The sequence below is a fragment of the Pocillopora verrucosa genome, chromosome 3 (genome assembly GCF_036669915.1).
Source record: "Pocillopora verrucosa isolate sample1 chromosome 3, ASM3666991v2, whole genome shotgun sequence".
NCBI lineage: Eukaryota > Metazoa > Cnidaria > Anthozoa > Scleractinia > Pocilloporidae > Pocillopora > Pocillopora verrucosa.
Window position 1 is genome coordinate 8,151,968 of NC_089314.1, and position 16,909 is coordinate 8,168,876.

A 16,909-nucleotide genomic window follows, 5' to 3' on the forward strand; every position below is an offset into this window, starting at 1 on the left:
AAATGTTTGGTCCTTGGCGCCAAAATTTGTACTTCGTCGCTGACTTCCCATAAACCGTGCGCCATCTTGAAACACGATAAATCTCTTCCGATGGCATCTTCAAAGGACATATTTCTGGCTCATTTTAAGTGAAAGTCAGTGTGAACGATGGGGGAAACTTTAAAAAGTCCTCGGCCGATACCTAACATCGTCACAGAGGCCACTTTTAGTCACCGAAAACCCAAGAAACCTAGTCACAGAAACTTAATTGAAGAAGATTGTTTACCTCCACGAGCCCCAGTGAAATCAGCTCCACCAATAAGCAGAGTTTTTAAACATACAGGAAGAAATTCGGTGGGAGCACTGCAAGTCAGTTTTCGAGATAGTGGTAGTGGTATCCTTTGAAAAGAACGCTTAATGTCTTTTGTAGTTGTGTTGAAGTTTGCGAAATTTTGATGATGTAATATTTCCATTGGATTACCTCTCGAGATTCCCAGAACTTTTTGTTCATGAACGTCGAGTTGAATATTGTTTCTTTTATTGTTAAATTTGAATGCTTAACCACTCTTTGACGCACATTCTTGACAACTCAAATCAGAAATTAAAAGCCCCCACTACAATGCGAAATCACGAGATCTCTATTTTGAGCAGGTAATTATAAGTCGGTTCATGTTTTATAATAATATTCTCCTAACTGAAAAGATTTTGTGAAGACTCTCCCTCCTATTTTTACAGTGTACAGCAATTAAATTATGGAAAATTCTTTTAAAATACCTTAGTGCACATATTCAAAGCCAAATGCAATTTCAGCATTTGTACAGCTGCACACTAAGTACGTTATTATATGTTACAATATTTCGCATGTTTATAAAACGCATAAGATACAGACGTAAAAGATAATGAAAAAGTACCTGGACTAAAGTAATCTGTTCCTTTATTACAAGTAGCTGTCCCAATGAAGAAATTATGGTGGCATTTTCTAGGTTTTCTCATTGTGTACATAACATGATTGCACTCTCAACCTTGTATAAACATACACTCTACTGCACCAGCGGTGTGGACTCGCTAGAATGTGACCTTTTAACCCTGTACACTCTAAGATTAGTATTTATATTCTCTAAACTGTTCTCTTTACATTTGCCATGGTACTGACTAGGAGAATTTGATTGATGCTCAGGAGCTTCTGAAATCGGTGATCATTTCCAATATTCTCATTGCCCTAATATTTGATTTAAGGGTGATGCTGTAAGGAGAAACATGTTAACAGAATGTGCTTGCTTAGTTGGTTTATTTTTATGCACAGTACATGTTGTGCCCAATACTGAGGAATCATCTCAATGTGTTTTCTTCAGATGAACAAAATAAGTTTGGACTATTTTCAACTGATTCTCTCAACAGTGTTTTGTAGTTATCAGCAGACTTGGAGCAGGTTCATTTGGAGAGGTAAGTTCAATACTGCTGTTATGTGTAAATGCAGAAAGGGCATATAGTAATACTCACAGTTGCTTAAACCTTTACGCCCTGAAATTAGTATTCAATATTTTTCAAACCTATCTCTGTACATTTCTTTTGACACTGAAAAGGAGAGTCTGTTTAATAATCAAAGCTCCTTAGGTTTGGGGATCATTTCCCTTATTCTCAGATCTGAATTATATGAAGGAGAAATTAGATGGGTAAAATTTCCGCACAGCCCCATACTATTGTCAAACAAATCTGTTTTCCCAATGGCAATGTATTGTTTTTGTCATTGTTTTCTCTATCCAAGAACTGAATGCATAATGTAGTATGGGGCTGTGCGGAAATTTTACCATTAGATGCTGGTCACTCTTATGGTTAAGAGGTTTAACCTAACAGAAATAAGTCTATACTTAGGTACTGAAAGCCTTGTTGACCTTGGATTTGTGAAACATTTAGGAAGAGATGATTTAGCTGAATGGTATACATGTGGATCCTTCATGCCTCAGTGGCATTTCATTCTGTGACAATTAAAACAGTATACTGATTTTGTTTTCACTATTAGAGTTTAATGCAAGTAATATCTTAAAACAGACCAGCTAACAATACAGAGATCCTTCCCAAATGCTTCAGCACTTGTTAGCTGGTAGATAAAGGGCTGACAAGACTGAATGGTTCTCAAGATATGAATTTATTGATTAATCAATGCCTTTGCAGGTGTTCAAAGTGAGAAGTAAGGAAGATGGATGCCTTTATGCAATTAAGAAATCAAGGGATAGGTTCCGTGGTGATGCTGATAGGTGAGGACCACTTTGTTTTTATTGGCAACAACAAATTCCAGAGTAATCTTGTTTTTCTGTAACCTGATTTGTTTTACATTTTCTCACAGAAAATATAAACTTGAAGAGGTCAACAAACATGAGCTGGTAAAAGGTCATAGAAACTGTGTCAAATTTGTCAAGGCATGGGAAGAAAGGTTGGGCATCTTTCTAGTCTCGCTTTACCTCTTGTTAACTGTATAAATATCCCATTGTAATTTTATTTCCTATAATTTTTTAGTGCTCTGCAAGTATGTGGAGTGTTTCATTGTGACAGCTAAAGGAAATGAATACTATAATTACTTGTAGAAATAATGTTATGTTTCTGATTACAATTCAGGAAACGTCTTTACATACAAACAGAGTTGTGTGAGATGAGGTATGAAGAGCATGGTGATCTAAACAAATCAGTGATTATTATCACAATGGATATAGTTGATATGTGTGATTGAATAATGATTTGTTTTATATCTAGCCTCAAGGACTTCTTGGAGAAAAATGATTCAACCAGTGAATCTGTTGTGTGGGAGTTTCTAGTTGATTTGACTTTGGTTAGTACTGCATGGTACATTGTATGCATTTTCACTTGTATACATCTTTATTGAAAATGAACTCTTGTGTGCAGTTGGTTGATGAAATTATCTGTGGCACATAATCGAACAGATTGTTAATAAATCTTTACTTTACGAATGTTGCAAAGGTGCAGTCAAACTGAGGTGCAAAACAGCTTTGTTTTGCTGTTGCCTTTCTATTTCATGACTGAAGGAGTCTATTTTGTCTTTCTTATCCTTTAGCATCTTTAATTTATCCGTGAACTTGGCAATTAATGTTATTTGGCATCAGGAGAAGAAATGTTAAGCCTTGTGCAAATTATTTTCCAGGGTTTGAAGCATCTTCATGATAATGGTTTGATTCATATGGACATCAAACCAGCAAACATCTTTATTGGTCTGGATGGGTTGTGTAAAATAGGAGATTTTGGTTTGGTGTTGGAGTTATCAAAAGTAAGTGTTGTTGACTTAGTATGGCCTACTGTTTTGCAAATGAGTGCTCCAAGCCAGGTGATTTTCACTGCAGAAGTGCAATACCTTAGATTAAATGCATTCTGCTTCCGAGGTTGTTCCATAGAAAAAACAAAACAAAACAGAAACAGCCAAAAAATTCTATCTAACATTAACCTCAAACTAAGATGTTACTGATAATTAAAACAAACCTTCAAATCCATTTTTCAAATTATTGTTGGCAAAGCATCCATAATTTTAAAAACAATTTTGTTATAACTTACTTTGTAACCAATGTTCTTTACAGCTGCAATTTTATTTATCTGGCTTTTTAGGGTGAATTTTGGACTGACACTGGCTGTGGAAATGGGGAAAGACAAAAACTGATTTGCTTCTGTGCATAATTAAAAAATAACTTTCCTTAAACTTGTAAATAAGTAGTGGAAATATTAATCTCCTTTTCAAAGAATAAGTGCTGAGCATTCTTTTTCTTTTATTGATTGATGTTCAAGGTACCCTTTACCCTTTTCTTTTCTTCTATATCTAGTGTGACACCACCCAAGCTTTGGAAGGTGATCCAAAATACCTTGCTCCAGAGCTAATGCAAGGTCACTTTACAAAAAGTGCAGACATCTTCAGGTTTGTTGTCTTCTGTGAGAGTAGCAGCAATTCAATTCCTCCTATTTTTTTGTTGATGATCTGTCTAGACACTTAAACACAGATAGAGGAAGTATGAAAAGCTACATAAATGTGGTTACCTCTTATAAGACAGACACCTCTTCAAGACAGTTACTTACACCAGTAGTTAGGTCCCTTTGGTTTCCTTATTAGAGAGGTTTGGCTGTATTCAAAGTGTACATTATTTCAGGAGTGCAAAAATGAGTGTTTTGCCCTTTAATTTTGGTATGTGTAGATGTATGTGTGGGTTTTTATTTGGCACTATTTTGTTTTGCTGTAATCAGTTTGGGCATAACTCTACTAGAGTTGGCCAGTGATCTTGAATTACCAAAAGGTGGACAAGCATGGCATCAACTTAGAAATGGAGAACTTCCCAACATCTTTACACAAGGTTTGTTCATCCACTAAGACTAGTGACAAGAACAGCCAGAAAAACACATTGAAGTCACTCACAAACAGTCAATGTTATCTACTGCAAGCAAATTGCTATGAAATTTTACCATACAATACTGTGAATGCATGCTGTAGTTAAAAATTACTTCAGGCTATAAATGAATTCAGACTAATTTAATTTGTTGTTTAAAGATTATGGTAGTGCACTAAAACAGTGGGAGATACAAGTTACACTAGCCAGCTCAACACCACTTTCACAAGTGGTGGTGAACCTTAGCATATATGAACTAGTGTAAATAGATTTCTAATAATACTTGCTTTGAAACCTGCCAAAGAAACCCTTTTCTAACATGAAATATTTGAAGTATCCTTATTGAAGTTTAGAAAAACATACCAAGGAAACAAAGCACATTTGACAAACTTAAGATTTAGATTCAGATACCATACATACACTCAGATTTATGTTGGTCTTCTGCTCTTCAGGTATATCCCTAGAGCTTAGACGACTTATATTGCAGATGATGAATCCTTCACCACAACAAAGGTCTGTTGTATTCTCTTCATAATTATTTATGATTTGAGGAAACACCAGAAAACACATTTTTTTTAAATTAAGCATCGATTTGGGAAGTTTCTTTTAGAAGACATAGGTGTCTCCAAAATCATTTAAACTTTCTTTAACCTTCTCTTCTCAATTGCATCGTATGTCAGCTGAATTTGTTGTAACATTTTCAGACCAAATGTGGATGAGATTTTAGCAGAACCTGCTGTACGCCAGGTAATCTAGTTAAATTGGGATCAATTAATTTACAATTGTTGGAATAAGGCTATCAACCCTTTTGTTAAAGTTATGATGCATGCAGCTGTAACTCTGGGAATTGATATTTTTAGGCATGGAAAAGGAGGAAAAGGGTTTATCTGTACAGTAGGATGGTGAGTGATTTACTTTTATTTGCAGAAATGGATCTTCACAGTGATCAATGTTAGTGTTGAGTTGTTTTAAATGGGACATTCTAGCAAATGCCTTCCAGGGGAACTAGAAATTCACTTCCTGGGTGATTGCCTCAAACTAGTTTTAAGATGAGGAATTTAACAATCTTTTAATCTAAAATAATATTTTAGATTAAAAGATTAATATATGGCAACCAGGTGGACAATCCAACATGGTTTGATGCTACTCTGGTTTAAAGATTAAATAAATGTAACCAAGAAGTTACAATTCATTGACCCAACATTTTAACACTCCTGTCTGGTGCCTTCATCAGGGGTGATCTAAACGCTGGAAAAGGGATTTTCTCTCAGAAAATAAGGAAAAAAGGAGCGTATGAAAGGACCTCTTGTTGCAGTGTTTAGATCACCCCTGATGAAGGCACTAGACAGGAGTGTTGAAACGTTGGTTCTATGAATTGTAACTTCTTGATTACATTCATTAATTCAATTCAAACCATGTCTAATCTTTTAATCTATCAGCAAATAAAAAGGGTTCTCTGGTCAATTAATCATTCACTCAATCAATCAATCATTACTCTTGATAAGAAGTGGATTTATTGCATCATTTAAATAACAACTATGGTTTATCTATTCCAGAAGGAATCAATGTCTGCAATGTATTACTATCTTTGCTCTGTTTTGTTATGGATATGGATGGTGTTACTGTGGCCTTTCCGCCCATTTACAAGTAAGATTTGTTGTATGCTATTGAGTTGCTCATGTCTTGTACCCATTTTGTAAAATGTAGAGTCTGTATGTACATGTAAGAGATCCTGCAACAGGATAAAAACAAATAATATTACATGTAAATTTGATATGCACTTTTTTAGAAAGTTGTGTGCATTGCATTTTTAACAATTTTGCGGAGAAATATTATGAAACTAGTTTGCCTTCTAGCACTTTATTGCAGGGTGTAAAACTTCTGATTTGAGAAATGTTGGAGTTTTTTATATGTTGGACAGCAACCTCCCTTTAATAAAATGGGTTACTGCAGTTGAGATAGATGCAAACAAAAATTTCATAAGAATTGTGGGTTTTATAATAAATCACAAACTTTGCACAATGACAGTTATTGATGTGGTGAATAATATTGGATATGGAGGTGACCTTGACCATTAGAGGGAATGGGTTCACAACTGCTAGTAAAGCATCTAAGCCAGCTGAGAAATATTTGCCATTCTCTCTTGTTAACATTATAAAACTTTCAATTAACTAAATTAGATACATCATAGAGGAGAACTCATGCAACTTTATCATTACATCCCAGATTCATGGGCATGGACCAAATCCTCTGCAAAATCTGATGTGTCCTATCATGAGGACTTAAGTTTTTCTTCTGATGGTAAGGGGAAGTATGCTTTACTTGTCTTGTTTTTCATCTTTATATAGTTTGCTCTTTTGCATCAAAGTGTATATGTGCTAAATGTAAACAAATGGTTTACGCCCTATCAAGTAGCAATCATTGAAAGGCACTTTTATTCCCTGAAGAATCAAAATAAGGTAATTACAATGTATTACCTTTAGGTATTGAAAATATGTCCATTCATTACATCCATTTTTCTTTCTTTCTCCTGTTTATTTTGTTCTCTTCTTACACAGAATCTTGCAATATTCCGTTTTTGAGAGTGGTAGTAGCACTCGCCAATTTGTAAGCATGTCAATTTGAGGAGGATGCTCAACATTCCATTCCAACGGCTCCCTTGGCAAGGGGCGTAAAATGTAAAAAGTATCAAGTATAGAGGCAACTTTTGGGTGTTGTAGTTAGAGAAGCTCTTATTCCTGAATAATAATCCCACCTCTTACCTCGACATGTATGTACTCGAGAGACTTTTTTATTTTACCATGAATTTTTGACAAGATTGATTAGGGTACTGTGTTCAACTATTTCCAAGATTTTAATAAATCTTTTTTCCAGTTATGATATTGTAGTTCGCCTGCTCACTTTAACTCCCTCCAGCCCTTTGAAAGCAAACGAATATATCTCCTCAACTGCTTCTCGTGAGAAAGAAAGGTCAAGCACATGATCTGAAAGGAGAGAACACATAAATATGGTACAAAGAACTTAGGCTTCACTGTGGAGATAACTTAGGTTTTTGCTTTTGGGAAATATTAACTGAAATATCACCCAATTAATAAAGTGGGTAAGTTTTCTACAGAAACTGTGGTGCCTGCGTCGGGTGGGTAGAGTACAGCAGGGAATTTAGTGTTAACAACTGAGTTAAAAACGTAAATTGGCCACCGTAAAGGGGTCAAAAAACTGACGTTTTTCGGAGCAGTAGCCCCTTGTCTGACGAAATCCCCATCGCCCCAAAGGTTTCCATTTCCTAGATAATATTTCGCATTGAAGTTATTGCAAAGCGCTTCTTGTATTTCTCAACTTCACAATAGCAACAGAGAAAGAATTGAAGAGACCAGTAAACAACTAATTACTCCAACCATTTCCAATACAAGTATCCTGAGCACGAGAGATATCCGCCCCCTTCAGAAAGAAAGGCGAGGGCCTCTGTTCACAAAAAAAAGATCACGAGGGAGGCATTTATGCCCAACAATGTAGTTGGGCCTAGAAATCTTCCTGCGGTAATGAGCTATTTTTTATATTTTATTGTTTGTTTAATATAGACAAAGTCTCGTATTGTAATAACTACCCATTCACTGCTATCCATTCTGACGACGAATGAAAGAATTGCAACGATTTGAGAAAGGTTGAGCGTCTCTCCTCAGTAGTCACTCCCGACTTACATTTTAATCTATTTACAAATCTACTTCTTACGATAATTTCCATCTTTTTCTCTGGGTCCCAGGTTATTTGAGGATGCAGCTACAAGTCCATAGTGGTAGAAGTTTTGCGAGAAAGAGGCTTTGTACATGATAAGAAATTTCGAACTTCAATCCAGGTTTATTAGATCTTGCAGAACTCAATTACAACTATCTCTTGTCATGGAGCATCTGGGTGGATTACACTTGGATGAACATTGAGAGCATCAAGAAGCAAATACTAAAATGATTGCGGGTGTTGAAAGGAAAGTCCAGAATCAGTTTTTCCAACTGCTGTATTGTCTCTGATAATAATTATGTGTCCTATTCAACTTAAATAATATTCTTACGGTGTACCATCTTATGGAGACAAATGTTCCTAAGCGGACAGTGAGAATTTATGTACTTAACGAGAATGAAAAAGGGTTCAAGCCAACAAAAGATTATAAGTGGCTGCATTTAAAAATCAGTCTTTTATGTGACTCCATTGTTCTAGATGAGAGTTCGTGTTTATTTTAAGTCCAAGATGTTTATGGTTGGTTTTCTTGGGTGCAGATTAAGTTTTACGCAGTCAACTCATTCTATACAAAGTAACGCGTCCACTAATGCCCTTTTTACCACTGTTTTGCGCGCCTCTTAGACCTTTCAAAGGGACATTTTCGTACAAAGGCGAAAAAGGACTTCATTTTTTGTTACTTCAGTGGTTTGGGAACTCTTCAAAGGCGGTTGCCTAATGATTGTTCCGGTTTAACTAACGTTGACATGATCAAATAGTTGTAAATCATAAACAAATTCCTTACTATTAATTGCCATTTATATACGATAATAATAAAACTTGCTGAGATATCTGTCGGCAGATAATATATGTATTTGTACAATGGAACATCCGCCACATCGGTGCCTCTTTTTAGTTCTTGCCACTGTTTTGACGTCATCTGTGATCTATTAGTAATAATACTAGGACTGAGTGGAGTTCATTCGATCCGTAATCACATCTCAGCAGTAAGGGTCCGATTCCGTTAATTCCGAGTATGACTATTTTGGCAACCATCATGTGTAGAGAAATTTTGTTATAGTTTCTTATTATTTAATGAACAAACTGCGGCACCTTGGACAAATTGGATCCGTCCCCAAACACATACATCCACTATGCATATAGCCTATTTTTTTCTTGAAAAAGTCCTATATGAATAAATCGATTATATTGAGAAAAATGACCAATCATAGAAGACTGTCAAGACCAAATGAACGACCTTGAAATTTTGTTTTTTTTTTTTTTGTTTTACCATTTCAACGGTCAGACAATATCATTTCCATATGTGGCGAGGAATGAAAACATTTCATATGGGCCAAAAATGTATCTGCCTGTCGATAGATGATCATGTTGCGAACGTTTACGTCCCTAATCGAAACATTGGCACTCAAAACAGAACCTTATATCGTTACCAAACTTGGTAAATCTCGTGATAGAAAACTTTGGCGATAACATGATTAACTATGTTTCATTGCGTAACTCGCGCCTGAAGTGAAGTTCAATCGTAAATAGTTGAGGAAGCCACCTTAAATGTAGCTTAAAGCGGAGCAATCCATAAACACGGGCAAGATCGCTGACCGAGAATGTGATTTCTCTCGTTATAAAATCGTTAAAAATCCAATAAAAGGCAAAATGTAACATCTACATACATCTTGCTTTTGTTTCAAAGCCTTTAGATATAAGAGGATCCTTTTATGTGGTAGTTACTCGTGGTATTCTTGAAAATTCTGCTTTTTTCAGCCAATATCAAAGAAGTCTATCTGCATTTTCTTGTGGCTCACCACGGGAATCATTTGATTACCTGTACATCACCCGTAAACAACGATTTTATTTCATTTAACTATGCTCAGATGCCTGTTATCGGAACGGGGGGGGGGGGAAACCACTAGAATTTGCCTGTCCTAATATGTCTTCCACAGTTTTCCATTTGGTAGCACGCGTAAGCGTGCTAATACCGGTGGAGCTAGTTCTTGTCCTCGTCAACAGTTTGCATGTCTTCAGGCTTCTGCTCTGCAATTCCGTTGACTGCAGCCTACAGCTGCGATGTTCATTTCTGTACTAATATCCCATCTGTGGTAAAAACATGAATTTATATCATTTGAGTTTGACTAAATGTCCTAACCTATTAACATTTGCTTAGTTTCTGCCATTTTTTTTCAGCTTTTTAACCGCCATTTCTTTAATTGCCACTTACCTATAATGAACCGTCCCTTTGCTGGAGAGTCAGTCTGATGTTTCGCGAATCTAGCTTACGGTGGCCAGGAAAACTTTATTCAACTTTGTAAGTTTTATTTCTATTTATAGATTGTTGCGTGCTCCCACTTTATTATTTACATTTTCTGTCCCAGCCTGTGCTGCTACTTTCATTCAGAGAGAAATATCTGTTGAATGGAATTAAGTTGTATGTTCAAATTTTGCAGGGAAGCAAAACTCAAACAAACAAAAATCATGAGCAATCATCGCCTTTTCCGTAATGGTATGACAATTGAGCCAAATGCGTCTCATTCTATTCACTTAACTCCCTAACTCTGACTTTTAGTCCCATACTGGCGAAGCGCTTACCGACTAATATTCAATGGCTCACTGGAGATCTAAACAATTATACTTTTCAACTCTTTAGAACCGGTGAAATCATTATTTTTCTAGAATTACTCTCGTTTCTTGATGACGTTTTATATCTCTGAGCATGTAACCACTGGCCAGTTGTAGCAATACAGAACAAATATGCTTTAAGCGTTGAAATTCCCTTCCTCAGTGTCTGCTCACATTTTTTTTATCTACCACTGTTGTCTTGCTCTCCTTCACCTCAGCCACGCAGTTAATTAAGTGTCCACTTCGTAGCTTGGTAAATAATCACCACTATACACCTCCACTTCGGGAATGATTGTTAAATAAGTACACATACTTCAAGTTTTTTCCCCTCAGTTATTGTACTTTTTTTTTTTTAAACTGATTTGTACAAGAATCATCGAAGGAAAAAAAAACGAATACTCGTTGAGAACAAATCGTTTGTTTTCTTGAGCTCTGAGGTTTCAGTATAATGCCATGCTGTAGAACAGGATCCTATGTATATAGGAAGTTGTAACGTCCTCCGCCATTACTCATATCCTCTCCCTGGTCTAAATGCAGAGGTTCATGTACTTCAAATGTCATTGATTCTAACCCCACTGATAAGATCCATTTTTCTTCTTTCCACGAGATTATTTTTTCGTTTGTCCATACGTAGGAGATAACACCAAACGCAATAACGGTTACCGTGCTCGTTTATGAAAGAAACCTCCACTGTTCATTATCATCATTTGGTGATCTGTAGCTATTGACAAAAAAACCAGAATTGTGACAAAAACACCTGAATAAATTTTGATTTAAAAAGTGCGCTTCTCTTTTATTTCAGTGTGTTTTTTTTTTTTTTCAACACTTGTATAAAGTCTAGTGGGCATCTTCTGGGTTCTACCTTTAATGCTCTCCATTAGCATTGATAATCAAAAAGGAAAGCTCTTAGACACTTGTGGAGCGTCGAGATGCTTTAACATTCAAACACTGTTAATTATGTGTTTTACTGCATTTCAAAAGTAGGCTAAGCCTACAGGTCGCGTTTCAATCCTATTAAAGACGTACTTTCTGCCGTTCTTTGCATAAGGAAGGAACTTTTCAAAGAACAATCTTAATGCATGGGTTTTTAAGGTGTAATCCAATTCCAACAAGCTAATGCTGAATATCTGGATGTCTCATTAATGCATGCTGGAAAACCCACTTTTTACTATGAAATACACTTCTTCTCGTAAGGTATACAACAAATATTCAAACCAAAAATTCAACAGTTTTTCATTATTCAGTCTCCAGCACCGTGAGAACTGCCCAGCTGCTGTGTTTCCTTTTCATCGTATTTCTAGCGTCATTTCTTGATATTTACTACATCGGAAAAAAATGTTTATCGGAGCAGTTGGCCTTTTCTATTGATAAGCGAAGTTTTTACAATTGACACTCAGTCTCCAGCTTGTTATGACCTTTCTCTAGCCTGAGTCCATACAGATATAGCAAATTTTGGTGTCTCGTCCTTGTTTTAGTAAAGTCCTACGAGTTAAGATGCGAAAAAAGTATCGGATTATTTCAGTACTTGTTTTGCGGGCAAAATATTATAAGCTGATTTTCGCTTCTTCTCTTTTGGAAAGCAGCATAATTTTTGAATAATATTTCGCAATTCGCAGAATAGCTGGATGTCGTCGAATGCTATAGAACAGTGGGGTGCACTGTTGTCAGGTACACAGCGTCGTTGCTCAGTAAAATTAGACTACAGCTGTGTTTGAAATATCAAGGGTAGAAGTAAAAGAACCTCTGGAAAAATTCCAGCCTAAGTCAAGGCTTTTGAAAAAGTCACAATTGCAATAAGTCTACCAAATGTTTGCCGTGTAATGTATTTAATTAACGAATTGCATTTTAATCTTCATTAATGAGTAAAGCTGTGCTTTGCCTTTGAAGAATTCGATATATTTAACACGAAAAATGATAAATTCCCACTCTTTTCCTGCCCAAATCAATCTCTCACTTTTCTTCATTTGATCTAACCTCTAGTAAAATATCACACAATACTAACTAACTAGATAGTCGACTAATACATGGAAATGTTCCCCTCGCGAAATGAAAAAAGGAAAACTTAGTGGAGTTGTAACGAAATATCTAGCAATTCTGTCATCCTATGACGGATTACCTTGTCAGGGGAGGAGTTTACGACTCATTGCTATTCATATCTTTTTCCGCTAGATATATATACTTGAACCATTTGTTCTCCACTACATTCCGCGGACTGTTTGCACGCATGCGACAACTCTCATATATCTCGTGATTATATTGGCCTGTTTCGCACCTTTTGAATGTAATTGGAAAGCAAGGGACCCATCTTTTTTCTTACAAGAGGGATCTTCTCTACTCGTAACTGATATAGGGTAACTTTTTTTACAGTCCCCTAGTGGTTTTTAAATAACACGTATTATACGATGGTTGAATTTCTCAGTTTTTTCGCTTAATTAAAATCGACCTTCTTTGAAACGTGGGCCATCTGAAGGTCCGTTCGGGCGCGTGGTAACCAAACCACGAGTTATCGAATTAAAGACGACGATATAAAAAAATATCAAGTGGGCGAACAGTTACATATTTAACATTTTCGCAGTACTTGTGCGGAGCCGAGTAGTTCTTTTTTGCGAATGAACGTGTTTTTTTTAGAACACATACTTCACGACCCACAAAAAAAAAAAAAAAAAAAAAAAAAAAAAAAAAAAAAAAAAAAAAAAAAATATCAAAGTGCAACAGCGCGAAGTTTCATTTTCAGGAGATAAGATAGCTCAAACTATCGCGATGATTCCCCATTATGTCTTGTCTAAAACTTCCTCGTAACGTGCTTTGGTTCATGTTTTGGTTTAGCGCAGTCAAAAAAATTAAGAACGTTGTTGTCCATTTTTGTTTGCCATTTTTATAATAGTTTCGGTAAGCGTTCTGACAACAAATTCCTCATCTTCCAAGGTCAGTAAACTACAGCACCGCTGCACGTACGCAACCCGCCAACTGCGCGTCACTGACACGCACACTGCGTGTTACAGGGAAAAAGCACCCATAAGACTCATAAGAGTGGTAAAATACATGGTACTTTACACGAACTCGTTGACTATAACTAATGAAATGTGTGTACTACAAGGTCATGCCATACAACAGAGCATTAAGCATATATTAGTACTGCTTGATGGATAATCCATTCTCATTTTATTTTTCCTAATTATCATTTAGCTTTTGAAAACAGCACTGTCATGTCAGCTTCTGTTGTCATCACGTTGGTTCTCTTCACACTTGTCGTTGTAAATATCACCGGAAATTCACTGGTTTGGGCGATAATTCGAAAACTGCGAGACATGAGGTATTTATATAGGCTTGCAAGGAAATCATCTCATTACAAAACTTTATTCCCTTCGCGTTTTTGGGCTTCCCAAAGTAATCCGAGGTTTCGAGTTATTTGAGGGTGTAATTCAAAGTTAAAGCATGTGGCGATTCCAGGATGTTTTTGTTCATTTATCTGGAAAATTAAGTACAAGACATTGCGATGATACACTAAGTGAAAATTGTTTTCTTCGTTTTTTACAAGAATATAAGTGAATTAATCGATCGATGACAAACTCTTATACATCGACGGAAACGGTCCATTTTTTCAGACATATAGGATACAACGCCAGCGGTATCGCATTAAGGACAAGTCGAATCCCGGCCGGGGACGTTTGAGGTAGATCGAAGCGGGAAGCGAGCGGGAGACTGTTTGTTTGTGTGTTTCATTTAACTCTTGTTTGGAAGCCCTTATTTGTGCCTTTGTGGCCACAACGCTCTACATATATTTTCTTGATAATCGGGTGTATTTTTAAACACAGGACTCCGATCAACTATCTGATTCTCACCTCGCAATGGCTGACGCTTGTACGCGCCCCTCATCATAACCCCTGTACATTTTCATATTCAATTTAAGTCCCCCAACAGCTTAGCGGTGATTTTATGCGTGATGTTAAGGCAATGGGTCTTTTCGCTTGGGTAGCAGCATAGCTGCCATTTGTACTCTGTTGGCAATCGTCCATCGAAAGGTCTTACTCAGTTGTCTACCCACTGGAAATAAATGTCAATGTTCAATCAGTTCGTAAAGTTTGTATTAAGGTTTTCTAATCCAAATGGAAAGCACCTATTCGTAATTCCCTTTTGACTGATATTTTGCCAGTTACGTAACATTTTTTTCCGGATCCCCTTGGATGCTCGAAAAAATCCTAACAATGGGCAAAATGAAAATGGAAGCGATCTTCGTGTTAGTCTACTTAAGCAGTGGTTGAAAGTAAGGCATTAAAAAAATTCAAGCCTGTACTGCTAAAGTAGTTTTCATCAAAGGGAAGATTGCTGAGATATTGCGTTTCTTTTATCCGCAGTTCACGCGAGTGAGTGAAGTTCGCTGATTTTCATATATTTACAGTCAACGACACAAAATGTCCGCTTGTCTTTGATGTTAGACCATCGAATAACGAGATTTATTATTTCACTACTATTTATTTTCTGGTCTTTTTTTGGTTAAGTACTTTTTCGAAACTTCGTACTAGCTTTCTGAGCATCGTAACCGTCCCCCGGAGGCTTACGTGGAAGAAGGAGTGATCCAACTGGCAAAACCAACCCATCTAAGTGTTCATGGATGACCAAAAAGTTTCTGTCGGCCTCCGAAGTTTTTTTTCTCACAGAAATCACCTTCTTAACAACGCCAAAGGAATTACAAAATGCGGCAATCGTTTTTCTGGTCCGTATTTTTGTCCTGTGCTCCACAGTATATTACCGTCAGCGAATTTTGGCGCTTTCCATTGCCCTAATATGGATAAAACTGACGGAATATGGAATTGTAAAAGCTGTTATGAACCACTCCTGTTTCGAGCATTTTTTTTTTTTTTGGATACGGTTATTGGTGAAATCCAACCATATAATTGGTTGATTTTTATTTCCTTTTTTATTTGAAACCTTTAATGATATTGTTTACAGAGAAACTTTAAACTGTTAGTTACTCTTTACAGGTTTAATGGGTTTAACGTGTTTGTTTCATTTTCTTGCTTTCCAGAAAAATATAGCTGGCTCTTGGAGTCTTCGGCTTGTTTTTATATCCTCGTTAATCATGATCACAAACTCATAAACAACTTTTTTGCGCGGGTATATGGCCCGAGGAGTGGATGGTTAAAGCGTTTGGGGTTTACTCCAATCTCCGTCGTCTTTGGCTCCTTGTTTGGGATGTTTTGTTTTGTACTTTAGAGTCGTGCACACCTTATGGTTCAAATCTGCTGGTGTCCGACAAGTGGAATCAGGAGCCAGAAGTTGTGAGTATCGTCAGAATGTCTTATATATAACATATGGGTGATGGCTTTTAACTACCGACGGTTAGAGTTTGGTCCATCTCCATCGGTTACGGTTTAACCGTAAAATATGCAAATGACACATCGTAGAAAGGAAAACATTTTACAAGCAGATAAGCTTTAAAGAAACTAGTAGTAACTCTTGCGTAGTTGGAGAGTATGAAAGGTCATTTGGTATTATGAACTGAGTTTCTAACTTAAATGGGCCACCGTAAAGAATTTTAAAGCTGACGTTTCGAAGCGTAAGCCCTTCTTTAGAGCGAATGAACGAGTCCTTGATTCGCTTTGATGAAGGGCTAACGCTTCGAAACTTCGGCTTTAAAACCCTTTACGGTGGCCAATTTACGTTAGCAACTCAGTTCATAGTACCAAAATTCCCTTGTAAAGCTTTATGCAGTTCACTTTATCACCGGACTACGTTTTATATTTCTCAATTTTTTTACCCCGCCTAAGGGCCTAAATTTTTTGGACCATTTTCACGCGCTAAACGGTTCAACCCCATTGAGGACCTCCTCAGAGGGGGAGATTTCGGAAGAAGGTTCGATAGCGGAAGCTCAACTACAACGTCATTGCAATAACCAAACATTTGCTAGAAACTTGTCAACGCTGTTCGTGGAAAATGGTTGACAACGTTTCGACGTTCGTTTGGGTTTTGGTTGTCAATAACTTCCTTTACCTTAACCCGAAGTCGACAACTTTGTATATGCTAGTTTACAACAACTTCTACGGCTAAGAGGCTTATATGGCCAGGGCCGTTTTTCCCTCAGCTAGACTGGTTACCTCCACCACCGCCATGTACGTGGCCCATAAATCTGTTTGTCCGGTCTGCCAGGTTGGCTATACTCTGTGGCCTGCATGTTTTCCCATGTAAACGTCTCAATGTGGGGTAACCCGCCAAGT

General features: G+C 36.9%; 1 protein-coding gene across 1 annotated transcript; it reads left to right on the plus strand.

Moving 5' to 3' along the window:
- Nucleotides 1–45: 45 nt before the first annotated feature.
- LOC131782851 (membrane-associated tyrosine- and threonine-specific cdc2-inhibitory kinase) lies at nt 46–6,966 on the plus strand. The gene is made up of 16 exons (XM_059099581.2): nt 46–373; nt 578–630; nt 1,378–1,422; nt 2,152–2,234; nt 2,324–2,410; nt 2,593–2,631; nt 2,728–2,803; nt 3,134–3,256; nt 3,801–3,892; nt 4,216–4,322; nt 4,808–4,868; nt 5,060–5,102; nt 5,216–5,257; nt 5,912–6,002; nt 6,582–6,656; nt 6,914–6,966. The coding sequence occupies exons 1-16, from the start codon at nt 148–150 to the stop codon at nt 6,964–6,966; spliced, it is 1,296 nt and encodes a 431-aa protein (XP_058955564.2). The 5' UTR covers nt 46–147.
- Nucleotides 6,967–16,909: the final 9,943 nt, after the last annotated feature.